Source organism: Pecten maximus, chromosome 12 (assembly GCF_902652985.1).
Source record: "Pecten maximus chromosome 12, xPecMax1.1, whole genome shotgun sequence".
Classification (NCBI taxonomy): domain Eukaryota; kingdom Metazoa; phylum Mollusca; class Bivalvia; order Pectinida; family Pectinidae; genus Pecten; species Pecten maximus.
Genome location: NC_047026.1, coordinates 7,313,070 through 7,329,949, shown reverse-complemented (window position 1 = coordinate 7,329,949; position 16,880 = coordinate 7,313,070). Strand labels below are relative to the sequence as shown.

The 16,880-nt window shown below is 37.0% G+C and overlaps 1 protein-coding gene across 1 annotated transcript in view; it reads left to right on the top strand.

The window, feature by feature from the left end:
- Nucleotides 1–16,880, top strand: part of LOC117339459 (probable JmjC domain-containing histone demethylation protein 2C) — a 182,220-nt gene that overhangs the window by 75,471 nt on the left and 89,869 nt on the right. Inside the window, 1 exon segment of the mRNA XM_033901044.1 lies at nt 10,586–10,670. Coding sequence (XP_033756935.1) covers nt 10,586–10,670 — 85 coding nt within the window.

Sequence of the window (16,880 nt, the reverse complement as noted above, 5' to 3'; positions counted from 1 at the left end):
GCAGTCTCCATGTTTGACTGAGGAGACAGTCTCCATGTTTGACTGAGGAAGCAGTCTCCATGTTTCACTGAGGAGACAGTCTACAAGTTTGACTGAGGAGACAGTCTCCATGTTTGACTGAGGAGACAGTCTCCATGTTTGACTGAGGAGACAGTCTCCATGTTTGACTGAGGAGACAGTCTCCATGTTTGACTGAGGAGACAGTCTCCATGTTTGACTGAGGAGACAGTCTCCATGTTTGACTGAGGAGACTGTCGCCATGTTTGATTGAGGAGGCAGTCTCCATGTTTGACTGAGAAAGCAGTCTCCATGTTTGACTGAGGAGACTGTCGCCATGTTTGACTGAGGAGACTGTCGCCATGTTTGACTGCCTGAGGAAGCAGTCTCCATGTTTGACTGAGGAGGCAGTCTCCATGTTTCACTGAGGAGACAGTCTACAAGTTTGACTGAGGAAGCAGTCTCCATGTTTGACTGAGGAAGCAGTCTCCATGTTTGACTGAGGAGACAGTCTCCATGTTTGACTGAGGAGGCAGTCTCCATGTTTCACTGAGGAGACAGTCTACAAGTTTGACTGAGGAGACAGTCTCCATGTTTGACTGCCTGAGGAAGCAGTCTCCATGTTTGACTGAGGAAGCAGTCTACAAGTTTGGTTGTATGAGGAAGCAGTCTCCATGTTTGACTGCCTGAGGAAGCAGTCTCCATGTTTGACTACCTGAGGAAGCAGTCTCCATGTTTGACTGATGAAGCAGTCTCCATGTTTGATTGAGGAGACTGTCGCCATGTTTGACTGAGGAAGCAGTCTCCATGTTTGACTGAGGAGACAGTCTACAAGTTTGACTGAGGAGACTGTCGCCATGTTTGACTGAGGAAGCAGTCTCCATGTTTGACTGAGGAGACAGTCTACAAGTTTGACTGAGGAGACAGTCTCCATGTTTCACTGAGGAGACAGTCTACAAGTTTGACTGAGGAGACAGTCTCCATGTTTGACTGCCTGAGGAAGCAGTCTCCATGTTTCACTGAGGAGACAGTCTACAAGTTTGACTGAGGAGACAGTCTCCATGTTTGACTGCCTGAGGAAGCAGTCTCCATGTTTGACTGAGGAAGCAGTCTACAAGTTTGGTTGTATGAGGAAGCAAACTCCATGTTTAGTTGCATGATGAAGCAGTCTCCATGTTTGACTGCCTGAGGAAGCAGTCTCCATGTTTGACTGCCTGAGGAAGCAGTCTCCATGTTTGACTGCCTGAGGAAGCAGTCTCCATGTTTGACTGCCTGAGGATGCAGTCTCCATGGCTAATATCCTTTAACACAGACTGTCCAAACTCCATTTTCCTACTCATCTCCGATGTCTAGGTCTAGACACTGTTCCCAAGGTGTGAGTTGTAATGATATATTTAATCAACAAGCCAGACTATTTATCTTCAGGTAGGTTTGATACAGCTGACCAAAGGTGAAGGGAGCATCAACCCTAAGGACTCTGATTAAACGATCCTCAGAAAGTACAACGGTTCTGACGAGTTCTCTGGTCCACATGTCAACAACTGCTTACCACAATACATATATATACAGGCACCTAATACCTCACCCAGACCTGAAACCGTTCAAAAAAGTCAGACATTAATTATTTGTAGATTTAAATGGGCTGCTGGTTATTTACTCTACAGATAACATGGTCTTTTATGCCAGTTGATAGTAGCGGGAATTTGTAATTAAATGGCCCTGTGTACAGCGACTGGAAATGTCATTTTAATTGAGTAGCTACACACTCGAGTGATCTACCTTGCATGTTCTGACAGGGAACCTGAGAGCTTTTATCATAACCTGATATCTGCTTAGTCTACAATCACTGAGACTTCACCTGTTTTTCTGCCGGATTTCATGTTACAGTTTGGTGGAATGTACACAAGAGATTTTCTGTTTGACATTGAAAGGAGACATAACACCAACGGGCCACCTGCCAAAGAAGAATCACGTTTCTTTTTACTCATATTTTCTGGTTGCCTGCTCCCTGAGATATATAGTACAGGGTGGGTGAGCCTTCACACAAGTTGTTGTAGGGGAGTGTTGATATATTATGGTAGTCTCAGTTACAATGGTAGAGAAATAGAGAAGTCAGTCTTTGGGAAGTCTAGAATAAAATACTTTAAAGAGAACACTGTGAGTTATTAGATTTGATTACTGAATGTTTTGGCTGATGCTGATTTTTATGTTGTACACCAAGGAGAAGGTGTTAGATTTAACACACACAACAAGTAAGGGTCAATTCTTATACCAAACATAGGTCATGCTCATGGTTTATAACCAGATCAAGGTCATACTCATGGTTTATAACTAGATCAAGGTCATACTCATGGTTTATAACCAGATCAATGTCATACTCCTAGTTTATAACCAGATCAAGGTCATACTCATGGTTTATAACCAGATCAAGGTCATACTCATGGTTTATAACCAGATCAAGGTCATACTCATGGTTTATAACTAGATCAAGGTCATACTCATGGTTTATAACCAGATCAAGGTCATACTCATGGTTTATAACTAGATCAAGGTCATGCTCATGGTTTATAACTAGATCAAGGTCATACTCATGGTTTATAACCAGATCAAGGTCTTAATCATGGTTTATAACTAGATCAAGGTCATACTCATGGTTTATAACCAGATCAAGGTCATACTCATGGTTTATAACTAGATCAAGGTCATACTCATGGTTTATAACCAGATCAAGGTCATATTCATGGTTTATAACTAGATCAAGGTCATACTCATGGTTTATAACCAGATCAAGGTCTTAATCATGGTTTATAACTAGATCAAGGTAATACTCATGGTTTATAACTAGATCAAGGTCATACTCATGGTTTATAACCAGATCAAGGTCATACTCATGGTTTATAACTAGATCAAGGTCATATTCATGGTTTATAACCAGATCAAGGTCATACTCATGGTTTATAACCAGATCAAGGTCATACTCATGGTTTATAACCAGATCAAGGTCATACTCATGGTTTATAACTAGATCAAGGTCATACTCATGGTTTATAACCAGATCAAGGTCATACTCATGGTTTATAACCAGATCAAGGTCATACTCATGGTTTATAACTAGATCACATATTTCAGTAAATGTTAACTTTATTCATTTTACATCAACTGCAAGACAAGTTGTATCAGCTTATATTATTCACGCTTGTTGACCCAGATTGAATCTGGTGGGAGGGGTCTTCCTGTGGGAGGAAATCGGATGAACCGGGGAAAAAACAATTGGTCGGGCAGGTATGACCCATACCATTTCAGGCCCTATCGGGGAATCAAACCCCAGCCACCTATGTGAAAGGCAAGTGTGTTACCACTGTGCCACCTGACTATCCATACTCATATTTTAGTATTTTGGTCATCACAAGGAAATTGAAAGGCTGTTTTTGTAAAGATATTGGTTTTCGTGTCTTTAGCATCAACATGTATTTTGTGCCTGGAACCACCTCTTTGTTTCACTGAAGAAAACACGAACTATGGCATGCATGGCTTTTATCTAAATATAACTATTGTCAAAGTCTCATATTGTACCAGAGTTTAAATATGTGATGATCTGACCTTGACCTGTTGGGTGACCTTGACCTGTGGTTTTGTGGTTAGATGACCTACATTTGTTGTATAATTGACATATCAGAAAGACAATGTAGTTGGCCATGTTTAATGCCAATATCACTAAAGGTGACGGTTGTTAATTTGAAGTCAAGTTAACCCAATAATGCGTTCAGATTGTTGTGACATTTTAAAAAGGCCAACGATTGTGCTATTAAATGAAAATGTGCTGTCGACTAAGTGTTACTTGTTTGGATGTATTTGTTAACTTTAATCCTCTACTTAATTCATGTTGATGTATTTATCTGCAATAGTTAAATAATACTTCTATTTGAATTATTTATAGAAACAATTTATGGAAGTATAAGAAATCATGTGCTATTGAAATTACTGTATCTAAGGTGACAAAAATGTAGCAATAAGATATCCCACTGAATGGATATGCTGAAATAAGAATGATTTCCATTAGTAACAGCTGTTTTTATACCTACAGAATTCAGACAATACCCTTTCATAGGCTAACTGGAGTTAACCCATTAGACTCAGGCGATAAATTATTACAGTGTGTACATTTGGCCTGTTTTGTATCGAAGAATGGCTGCCTAACATGAAGCACAAAGACAGACTTCTAACAAAAGCTTTCTAAGCATCCAGGATTATGTAATAAATGCACACGGAAAAAATCAATCAGTACATGATTGATTTAGTCGTTGGGGAGCGCTGGGGAACTGCTTGATTAATATCAGGCTACAAGCTTAGGTCCTGCTATGCAAATCTTTCGGGTTCACATTTAAGCTGAGTGCCATCGTCAACTAACTTGTCTTCTTAACTCCAAATGATAAAAGCAATATACTGCTGGATAGTAATAAAAACATCTCTAACTCATATTGTACCTTGAGTGCTGCAGGCTCTGCACTGCATTTGTTTCAGCTGCCGAAATGATCCGACTGTTGTGGAGTTTTTCCCTGAAAATTAAATATCATGGGATTTGGAAGGATAACTGATGGAAATTGATTTTTACTACAGAAATAATCACATTCTACATGTTAGATTACAGAGACATGGACCCTGCTTTGTCAGGCAGATTTGGAGCACAGATAGGACTGATGTCATTACGATCGTGTAATCACCAAATGCATATTGCCGATTGCTTTTACAGGAAACGATTTCTGAAACCGTCTCGCAACCCACAAAAAAATTCTTTCCTCTTTAGTTATTGTAAAGTGATGTTTGTTCACAACCATTATTACGGTGTAGTTCATTGAATATTTATTGGTTTGTCATTTCTCATTTTACCATCTCCTGTGCGTTCCTTTCTAATTTCCCATTTCCTGATTTTAAGATGATATTCCATGGAATTCTTGGTAACCATGTACTTCCTGGGGGAGACAATACTGTATTGTTTACTGGAGATTCATCACAGTCGAGGGATTCCTCTGGTGGATTTTATCTGGGTCAATTCTTGCACTGACAATGCCATCTCCCATTAGTAATTCCATTAGGAAAGAGCTAGGGACCAGAGTGAGACAGCAAGGTGCCTGATTAAACCAATCTGACAAAAGGAAATTCAGTTAGCCATCTAGGCCATGTGGTATATGTTGTCCAATCAGAATAGAGCATGTCTTTTAATGGATTTGACCTTCAATAGGTTTCTCAGACAATTTCAAATATGTTTTAATACCAGAGGTCACAGATGTCACTTGAGGAATTTTATGTCTCATGCAAACAAATAAAGGTCTATTGTTCAAGCTATTGTAGGACTTATATGAAAAATAATGATCTGTTTTGTCTTCAGCAAGTGTGCTAGAAAGAGTGTTTCCATGGAACCAATTTGTATCTCGGTGATGATATTGGATTGGTTGATGTGAAGATATTTTTATGGTGTAAATTGATGGCTCCTCACCAAAATATAAACTGATGTTTCTCTCCAGTCGGTGACCTTGCTGTACCCAGAACCTTCTGAAGGTCAAGGTCGCTCACTTGCTGTCTAATATACCGTGAAACATCTGGTACAGCTCATTTCAAATTGATGTTTCAACTCTTTTCACACTGCCTCCAAATCTTTATTAGATATTTCTTTTCATGTTGTTTTTTAAACAAATGATGATTTGATCTAATACAATATATGCCAACAGTTTACAGTTGATAAATAAAATCTGCCTCTAGCTAGTCTGAGATCAAAGCTGTTTCTGTAGAATTATTAATGTTGGAAAGGGTGTAAATGTCAGTTTTCACTAAGCACCAAGTGAATGTCCTGACAATATCGACAGTAGCTCCCTCTGAAGCCATTATCAGTGCTCCTGGAACATCTATGTTATTATGTGATTCTGTTATGTACTGCAGACAGTAAAAAAAGATATTCCTGTAAATGACAGACATTTTTTTCCGTACTGGAACTTTCTATAGAGGAAATGTAATTAGCAACCATTTGCTAGAATCTGGAAATGAAATTTACAATCAATAAAAAATTGATCACCTGATCGTTTGTAAGTTGGATTTCAACTATTGATTAGATAATGCATATTATTTCTTAACAATGAATAAGTTTAAAGTAGCTTGTATAACAGGACTAGTACGGATCTGCTGGTAGATAAAAACAGTTTCCTGATCAATGGAGGCTGAGGAAAAGGCTGCAAGCTTTAATGTGTGACAATGTAACATGGTATTCACAACTTCAAATTTCAAAGGATGTTTTTTTTTCAACATCTGACAATTTCCCAGGTACTACATTAATTCTCTGGTCGTAAAACTGGAGAAAGGCATGAAAAAAGAATGCATTAGGCTAGGACTCCCGTCTTGTAGAAGGACGGCAGTAATTGATACAGGATATGAGAGCAGGCGCCAGATCTCTCAAGGTCAAGGCTAACACCTTGTGACTGGTGATATTTGTCTCCAAATCTCTTCATCAATCGCATAAAAACAGGATTAGAATATCTTTATCCTGATTAGATCTGAGGTAGCATACAACATTGCTGTACATTCACTTAATCATCTCACTCAGATTGGGCACCTGTCAACTACAGGTCAAGGTCAACGAGGATTTAGTACTGATGTTTTATGTCAATGTTGAAGTACATCCTGGATTTGTAAAAACGGACCTGCAGAGATTTAAATGTTTTTAAATGATTTTTTGTTGAATTTCCTGAATGGTAAATTCTTCTAAACCACAGTTTTATCGAAATCTTCAAAAACATCTTTGTTCCTCTAATACAGCTTAAATCTTTGTTTTTCATATTAATAAATTATATGAAAAGGGAGATAGTAAAAAATCTGTAAATGTTGCACAGAAGTTCATTACTGGGTCCAACACTAACCAAGCAAATAAAGGATTTTTAGTGTCTATCTTATGTGAAATTTCTGCGTTACATCGTCACAAGTGTAAGATTCTATTCGCATAAACCATGTTCTAGAAAATAAAGCGCAGACCCTCAAATTTATTCATCTTTAACATGGCCATTGACCCTTACGTATTTTTGATAATTGTTTTGCCATGTATCATCCATGAGGTATATTTAATATTTGATACACTATCGGGCCACTACATCACTTGAATGATGAGTCTATTACTGCAACGTTTCATTGATCAGAAATCTTTATGATGCCGCTCTCCTTTGAAGCTAGCTGCATTATGACTTCCTAGCGGATGGAAAATGTCTCATCATCTTCCATTAGGTGCAGGCTGTTAAAATCCAAATAAATTTTTTGAAGCTATAAGGAATATTGATAAGATCAGTGAACTCCTGGCAAGATTACCAAGATAATTGTCCTACCGAGAGACCTTGAAACTGTAATCTGAACGATATAAATCTGGTGAAGCAGCCAACATAATACTGGTAGGCTAACGATTTAACTTAATGGTAGAGGAGGTTAGAAATAGTACTAAACCTTGGCAATTATCATGCAAACATAAGTTTATTAATAGCTATTCTGTCTTTCCTGACTAGGGAAAACTATAAACTTATGCCACCATTACAAATTCTCATTGTCAGTTCTGTCCCTTTTTAATTTAATCAATCTTTCGTGACACTAAAGCACTGTTGTTGTATGCCTGGTTTAAGGATTTCATGTCAAATGATGATTCAATATCTTAGATTGAAATTAATTGTCTTAGGCCAAATACAGATGGGGGTTTTTTTCGTTTTTTTTTTTTTTTTGCTGAAACAAATAATATTGGTTCTAATTGAAACAAAGGCAAATAATTTCCATGTGTGAAGCAAATATAAGCATTTCTGTGGTTGACACATCCTGAAAATTTTAAAGTTAAATTCAAATGTTTTATGTTGAAATGGTCATTCATTGGTAGAAACATGAAGGGTGTTGTTTGTTGAGAATGCAGTGGATTTATTTTCAGGATGTGACCTAGATTTACACAACGTGTCTCATTGATGAGGCAGAGGACGCTTACTCTTCAGGAAAACCTGGTCTTATTCTCAATTTTTCTTTTTCAAGGGCCACATTTTGTATAAATCAGCATTTTCTGTTTGTTATTCCAATTATGTTTTTATGAGTAAAGCTGAAGTGTTGGTTTTGGTATGTCTCCAAGTCACTAAGCAGAAATGACCATATTTCCTTATAAGCATCGTCATCCGAGTCTTCAAAATATCTCGTAATGAGTTATTAGAGAAGTTAATTGCTATATGACATTTTCTGTGGCAAAAGGTCAATTAGCAGCACTTGTCTAAAAAAATGTCAGACTATCTATACATCTAAAGTTGGTGGTCTAAAAAAATGTCAGACTATCCATACATCTAAAGTTGGTGGGCAAGGTGAGGGAGTTGAGACGTACAGGTATGAAGCTGTAGTACAGATAATGGGGCTGATACAGACAAACTCGTGGCTTTGTCATGATTAATTCAGTCAGCAAACATTGACATGGTGTAAACAGGGCTAAAAGTCCAGGGTCACATAGCTGATACAAGTGGTGTGTCGTTGACATACTGGATTTTATCAGTACTGAGTGGGCATTCCGAGGAACTGTATAGTAGTTGTAAGTTGGTTGTTTGGCTTTAAATAGAAATCAAGTGTCAGTTGAAATAACTGCCATTACCAAAATAAAAAAATAAATAAAAATAAAAATCTTTTTACAGGTGTTTAGTTTTTAGGATTGCTTAAAATTGCAATCATGAAGGGAAAAAAGCAGCGATACTTAGAAATTTTGTGTTGTGGAGCATATTGAATGTATTTTGAGTGCTATGGATATTTTGGGGTAACAAGCAATCCTAAAATATTGAAGTAAGGGCTATGAAAGCCAGGTGTAATTTGAGCCATGACTTGACTAACATAAGATGTAAAGTCACAGAGTTACTGTCAGTATTTACATAATTCATGGTTATCACTGTTTGTGAAGGGTTGAGGAAGTTCATGTAAATTTTGATGGCCAGTGATAGATGGCAACATGCCAGTAGATAAGTGTGTATTTATAGAGTTCAAAACAACTTCTGACTTATCAACCTTCAAACTGATGAATATTGAACACCAATCTAATCAGGATATAACTTCTCCTACTGTAGGTCACACTGGACTCTTATTGGTGGCAGAATTCATTATCAGATGTAAATAGCAAATGTTGTCTGTACAATTCCAAAGTTTTTCTTTGGCTGAAATCTCCAGAGAACATGCTAGAGAGAAATTCTCTTTTTTTTATTTCAATCAGTTGAAGTGTAGTATCCTAGTGTATGACATTGAATCCCGATGTAGGCATTAAAAATAATTGCCTGCGAATTGTGTTACACATTTAACTTTTGAGACCTAGAATACGAACTTTTTCCTTAACTACACCGAATGGACGTTGGTTCTTTGAGGATTTCCCCTCTTTTATAAATTTTAACTTTTGCTATTTCAATTTCGAGTTTAAAATGTTAAGAAATTCAAAGTTGTTTCTTATCCCAACTGTCTTGTTAAAATACAAAATCTATTATATCTAAGGCCGTTGAAATCTTGATAACAGAAGGGATACGGTGATATTTCTGTAAAATGTAATAAGTTTATTTACAATATTCATTCATGAGCTTTCATTGAAATTTTAATGTCTACTGCTGATTCACAAGTGGTTGATAGCCCGTTTGTGATTTTGTTACATTGGTAAAATATAATTTTCAAACTTGCTCTGTTGTTCTCCATATTTTGAAACTTTGTATTGAACACTGTCCATCTTTCTGCATTAGAGAAGAAAATGGTACGTTGGCAGGAGGAAGTGACATCACATAGGTATAAGGAAGTTGCACAACAAAAGGCTTACACACAAGATGAACTTTAAAAAAAGGATGGTGTACTAGATGAACATTGTGGTCGAATATATTGAATATTATCACAAGGCCAATAGACATTTTGTGTCTGCAATCATCAGCACAAATGTTGACAGCCTCCTCAGTAATGTACCCATACTGTAGAAGATATGAGGACAATACTTCTGTTCGAACAGCAACTCGTGTGCTGGAGTTCTAAAGAATCCTAAGTCTTTCATATTATCAGATTTAAAGCTTCAGAAACAGATTAAGTTAGTCAAATTTTGTATCTATTTATGAATTTTTCAGGACATTTGATAAACACATATATGTCATCCATATCGCCTTTTCATACTGATTGCTACAATATTCTGTCCCACACTGGTAAAATACATCCCGATAATCACCATTACGAACAATTCCAAGGGAGTGTGGCTCTAACATATTATCCCTTATCCCAAATTTAGATATTGATGAATTGACAATGACATAAAAGATGACCTACATCTGATAGCTATGTGGTACCATCCTCCATTATGTTGTAACTTTGTATTATTGAGTGACCAGAGGACAGCTGGTATGCCTTACACATTTGTAATTTGATGACGATTGATTCTGTTACAGCAGAGGCAGTCCACTTCAGCCTGTTTTGTGTGAATTGCAGTATTGACATTACAGAAATGAGATCAGGGTTTAAATAGCAGTGTGACACTGGCTTTGTGTAATGTATAATGTTGACGAGATTGTGATCTTGTGCTTGGTTGTCGTTTCAGACTCTATCCGTCACAGATGACACCGTACTAGAGGAACACAATGAAGATCCAGCCCTCATACAGATGCGATTAATTGATGATGGAGGTAAGGCCCAATCAGTCTTATTACCATTGATCTGATGTTCGTGTAAAACCACCTAGCTCGTTCTCTATATAGCCGCAAATAACTGTGATCATTTACCCAGCTAATAGTCACTACAACACCTAATGATGGCCATGTCACCATGGTGACTTGCTTATTGTCACATGACTCATGGTCGTAATAAATAAACTTAATATCTGTAGTCAAAATTTTCTGTAATACAGTAGTATATGATGTAGTTAAGATGATTTGTGTTACTAATGTGAGACTTATTTGCTGACACTTGTCTGGGGTAGTTGACTTCGGTGCTTTTCTGCCAACATTCACTAAACTTATATTTCACTTATGAAATTTCGAAGAACCGAGTGCCATATGGATGAATTGTATTTCACTTTTTACAGAGTTATAGCCCTTTGTTTTGTTTATTCTCGACACATTTAAAGAATTAGGGAGGTTCATTGTGTCTTTGGGGATTTTTAACACAGTAATATTAGTCAGAGGTCATTTCCTGTCATCAGCCCTGTTCTAAATTTAAAAAAAAAAAACATATCAACAATTGTCCTGTTACTCATATTGAAAGGTATAATTTCAATACTTTTTAGCAGCATGTTGTTAAGGTAAATATATCACCCAAGCCTCCCGGCTATAGATAGTAGAGTTATCATACAAGGATAGGCCAAGATTTCACCTACACATAACCCCAGGTATGATAGCAGGCAGAACTTGTTGTGATGGGGACATTCTCTTTATGACTAAGCAGTTATTTCTGTATGTAGACGTCATCATCCAAGCGTTACCAATCTTTAAATACTGGTGTCGATAAAGCATTGTCCTTCTTCAAAATATTTGTGTTGGTTTTTGGTTTTGTGTTATTAATTATTTTTTCGTGTAAGAGGGTGTTTAGTAAATTTCTCTGAGCGAGATAGATTTATATCTCAATTTAAAAGAGACCTTGACATTGTGTCTTTCAGGGACTGTCTCAAAATGCTATTTGTGAAACTTTACAATTATCTTTCCGCGATAAAATATTGTTCGTGTTTAATGGGATTTTTTGACTGATGACTCTTTTGAAGCAGAGACAAATTATGGTCTACTTTAAGCCCAGTGTAATTTTAGTGTACATGGGATCGAGGTTTTGTCGCATAAATTACTTTTTAATCTCCACACGTGACCTCAGACATGAAAATGGCAGTTGATTTATAATTATTTAGCTGCCTGCCACAGGCAAATAGCTTTTTATTATGCCTACATTGAAAAGGGAAATGTTTTAAAGATGTAATTACTTACAGTATGTGGTAGATTTTAATGGATCTGACGCTCAGTAGCGGAGAGGCTCTCATAATTACACTACTGTGACAAAGAGTTTATTTAATGTTCCACGGAATTCAATTTTGGGATCTTTGTTGACACAGGACTGTTGTAAGTCCTATTGATTTTGACATTATTAAGTAGAAAGTATGAGATATAGATATGTAATTTAATAACTTGTCAACATTCTAGGATTAACACTCACCTCAGTAGGATATACACGGTAGGATTTAATACTCACCTCAGTGGATTTCATGCAAATTAAATCTCCAACTAGCCAATCATTGGTACTTTTGGAATATTTTTGCCTCATAGCAAATGAGACAAATCATTCAAATTCAGTGTTTCTTTGCTTTCTTACAAAAAAAAAGGGGGAAATGTCTTCAAAATAGTATGTCAATGTAAGGACTATTTCAACCTTAGTCCATGTCAGTCATAGCCAATATGAATGCCATTAGAAGTTGGTTTACTTTGGCAGTGTCAAAGAGTGACACATGTTTTAATGTAAACACCTTAATGCAAGAGGCCGGTCTGTTTTTGAATTAATAAGACATGTTTATGGGTTTTTTCCCCAACCTTTAGCCTTCCATCACAAATGATGTATTGTACCTCACATCTCATTTGCTCTGTTCCATTGTTATTTGTGGACAACGACAGAAATACAAGTAAACACACAAATATTACGTCACCTTCATTTTACTGACAACAATTTGTCACTCCCTAAGATTATAACTCTGTTAATTGTAGTTAGACACAGTCTACTGCAGTACCTTAGTGTATTCCTTGGTGATATTCTCGACCAAAAGCATTGACCGAATATGTTTTTCTTTTAGTTTGGCAATTTAGTTTCCTTGTTTTGATGTCAATCTTAATTGAAGATCATTCCTTGGTGTCTTTCTACGTCCAGGGCCTGATGTAATACTTTTGAAGCTGTTTGATATATGGAATCACCCAGTGCAGGGTTATTTAAATTGCCATTAGGTTATTGGTTAGGAATAACCATTTCAGTCTGACATTCATTTCTTGTTACATATTTAAAATAGACCTTTTTCCATTCTTAAAATTCTGTCAGCTTTGTCTGGTTGGCTCCAAATCTTATCTAATCTAACTTGTCTAATATGATTCCTACAGCTATCACCCTCTTTCAATGGTCATTGATTCATCTTTAAATTATTATTTATTTTCATTATCATATCTCTCAAGAAGTACTGGATGGTTCTTTCTCCAATTACATTTGTTGGTTTGCCTCGAGACTGATTAGAAGATGGCTCTAGGTGTCCATGTAACAAAATGATACATGAAGTCCGAGTCTAGTTTCTTGCGCACTAGACATCATTATGTTGTGCAGCAATATTTTTATATGACGTCATGCAGAATGAGATAATGTTTCTCTTGTAAAATTAATAATGAGCATCCTGTGTCACTCTCAGGTGAAAGTTCCCTTCTCGTCAAGTGTCGGATATGAGGCGAAGGTTGCACGCTCAGACTCTCACAATTGATTTAATGAGGCTGATGGATTACAGATAAATAATTAAGAGATGGTGTTGGCTGTAGGCTACAGGGCTGGTCTTAGGGAGTTGTCACCAGGAAAAATTACTCTGAGAGTTTGATGGATTTTATCTTATCATGCTATGAACATTACTGGTGTAGTAATGGGTATTGATCAGTGGTCAGGAAAGCAGCATTTAGATTCTGATGATGGCACACACAGCCATTTACAATAACACCTGATGGAGCTTTCTGATGATGGCACACACAGCCATTTACATTAATACCTGATGGAACTTTCTGGCGGTTCTTCCTCAATCTCCTCAAAAGTTCATCTCTTACAAATAATTTTGAACATTTGATGAAATTAAATGCTCTAAAATTCTAAAAGACTCCAGTGTGAAGTGGCATTTTCAGTCTAATGATGGCACATGTAACCATTGGTAACGCCTGTTAAAACTCTCATACACTTCCTGGTGAAGGAGGTTTATCTCAGTCTCCTGGAACTTTCATCACTTGCAAATAAAAATTTTCAAATTCCAAAATAGATGATTCCAACCACCTTTATATTCTGAAGGATTTGTGACCTTAAAAATGTGTAGCAAAGGGAAAAAAACATGATTATTGTATTCCCGGTAGCATTCATTCTCAATGTTGACATGAATTGCTATATTTCGAACAACTAATCATTAGATAATTTTCATTTGTACTGATAATTGGGAGGAAGAGGCTCATAAATAACCCAGTAGATTGGGACGGCCTGTAGAGTTTCTGCTGATACACGCCAGACAAGGACTTTCATGTTTAATTTGGCTGCTGATCTCACTCCACACTGCTGACGAGCAAGACGTGTCTACATGCACTTGATAACATTGTAGACAAACAGGAGAAGGCCGAGTAATTACCTCCAACCTCAGGGGATGGGGAGGTTCAAATATTGATATGCATTATAACAATTTATTTCACCTGTTTGGCTTATGATAATCAGATGCACTATTTTTTTTCTCTCGGAGAGCCCGGAGGCAGATGATCAAGATTGATGTAACATAGCCAGTTTATGATCAGTTTGGGAATATCTAACAAATTTTACTATCAAAGAAAAAACATGCTTTAATTTCCCCAGCTGTTCCTGGCTACAACATATGTCAATGTAGCTTACATATACTCATAGTTATATATCTCGGGTTTAGTACCCTGTAATAACTGTAATACCACCCTTCGCTACATATCTCAGCTTTGTATGCCAAGCATAATACCCTTAGCTTGTCATCTCAATGAATCTGTAGCACATCTGTATACCAAGTCTAATATAAACAGTTATTTTCATATCTTATTATCGGTGCTGAATTCTTGGTACAACACTCCCTGGCTGAGAAAATTTTGACTTACATCAAAGTTCATGACCCTTAATTAACGACGTCTAAGTAGACATTTGTACTAGTGCATTAGACGGGGGAACAGTGCTGACTAGAGAATGGCATCGGTGCTGAATTTTTGGTACAACACTCCCTGGCTGAGAAAGGTTTGACTTACATTAAAGTTTATGACCCTTAATTAATGATGTCTTAAGTAGACATTTGTACTAGTCCATTAGACTGGAACAGTGCTGACTAGAGAATGGCAGAGTGAAGTCATCACTACTAGTGATTAGGGCCTGTCTAGCCTGTTGGGCCCGATTGTCTGTATAACTATGTGATGATATTATTATAGCTGGCTCACAACCTCTGTACTTCACTTCTCTGTTTGGGCTGGCCATGTGATGTGGGAAATGGCTGATATTTAGTCTGGTTAAGTGGTGTTTACTTCCAAGCCTAATAAACCTTGAAACTGTCACCTACTGGAGCTATGCCAACTGGTCTGTGGAGTTCACCTATTTGCCCTTGAAATGCAATATTTTGAGGTATAAATATAGTCTAGAGTAACACAGCATAGGTATAAGGTAGAACTAGGCATGTTTGCAGGTTTGTATCTTAGGCTTTTTATGCAGTTTTGTACATAACCACAAGGTTATAAATCACAGAAATGTCCTGGTTATTTTCAAATGCCTTTGAGGAACCCCCTCTTAAGTTGGTATGGTGAAGGTGTTAGGAAGGGTTACCTGTTGCTGTTAACGACATATTGATAACACAAGTAAAGATGAGCTTGGTATCTCTTGTTATGTAGATGTGGTTGCTGTCACACCAAACCTTGACCACTGTTGTCCAAACTGCAAAAAAATAAAATTACAGTTTTTGGGAAGACAATTGCAAAAATATACAGTGTTCAGAAAATAAATTGCGGTAGACAAAGCCATCTCTAAGGTATAGATTCCATTATCTGATTTAATGTTCCACTGGTGTAATGTTCTGTCTGACAGGAGATGTACTGTTTAGCAGACGTTGATTTAAAACACTGCGGCTATACAGTGAAATGTGTTCTTTATATACATTGAGTTGTAATCTCACTGACAGTAACTGAAAAATTCAACTCTTTATTATTGAACAATATGAAATTAGTCTGTCTACGATCCCCAAACAGATGGTGATGTTTTGTTGTTTAGACATGTACACTTAAAGAAGTTGCCTCATAAATTTGCCTGAAGCGTCATTAGTAAGGGAAGGAAATATTTTGGACAAGGTAACTACAGCAATTTACTGTTTCTGTGCCCAGCAGAGCCTTGAGAAGAGGAATATTTATATCGCTGGCAAGTCACGCTGTTGGCAGCGTAACTTCTAAACCAGTAAATGCCAGCTAAGAACATTCTGACCTGCTTAACACGGGCCTGTAATTAAGGCATCTAGCTCTCCCAAAACATCACATTAACTCAATGTGTTTGGTCATTAAAATGGCAACAACACTTTTCAACAGTTAGATCCTTGACAATGGAGTCACTTCAAATAAATTTGTGTTAATGTCGCACAGAATCAATGATGAGAAAGGCTGTCGGATATCACCTTAAAGGCCTGTGTCCCTATATCGGCCTACAATGAAATACGTAGAATCTTACAAAAAGATGAAAAGCTAAGTAACATCGTAATTGGTAAATATCAGGTTTTAATGACATCACTATGGTCACTTTCAGACCCCAAATTTGACCTGCTGTAACATAATTGAACATTTTAGATGAAAGTTACAGCAATGTGAGAATTCTCTGTAAATGAAATTTGATGAAGATAATGATGTCTGTAGATTCTCTGTATCACAAAGTTAAGTAGTCATTAACCAATTAACCTAAATCTGGGGTGAACAGCTAGTATAGTAATCGGGCATTGACTACAATTTAATCTGGATGTCAAACTAAACTGATGCCTATTGATTTCTGCTGTAAGGCATGCATTTCATTAACTTTTGGCACAGTCATTGTTTCATCGCTATAAATGGCTGATGTTAGAAATCCACCCTTGTATTTCTACGCCTGAGGCTAAGGTTCACCTAGAT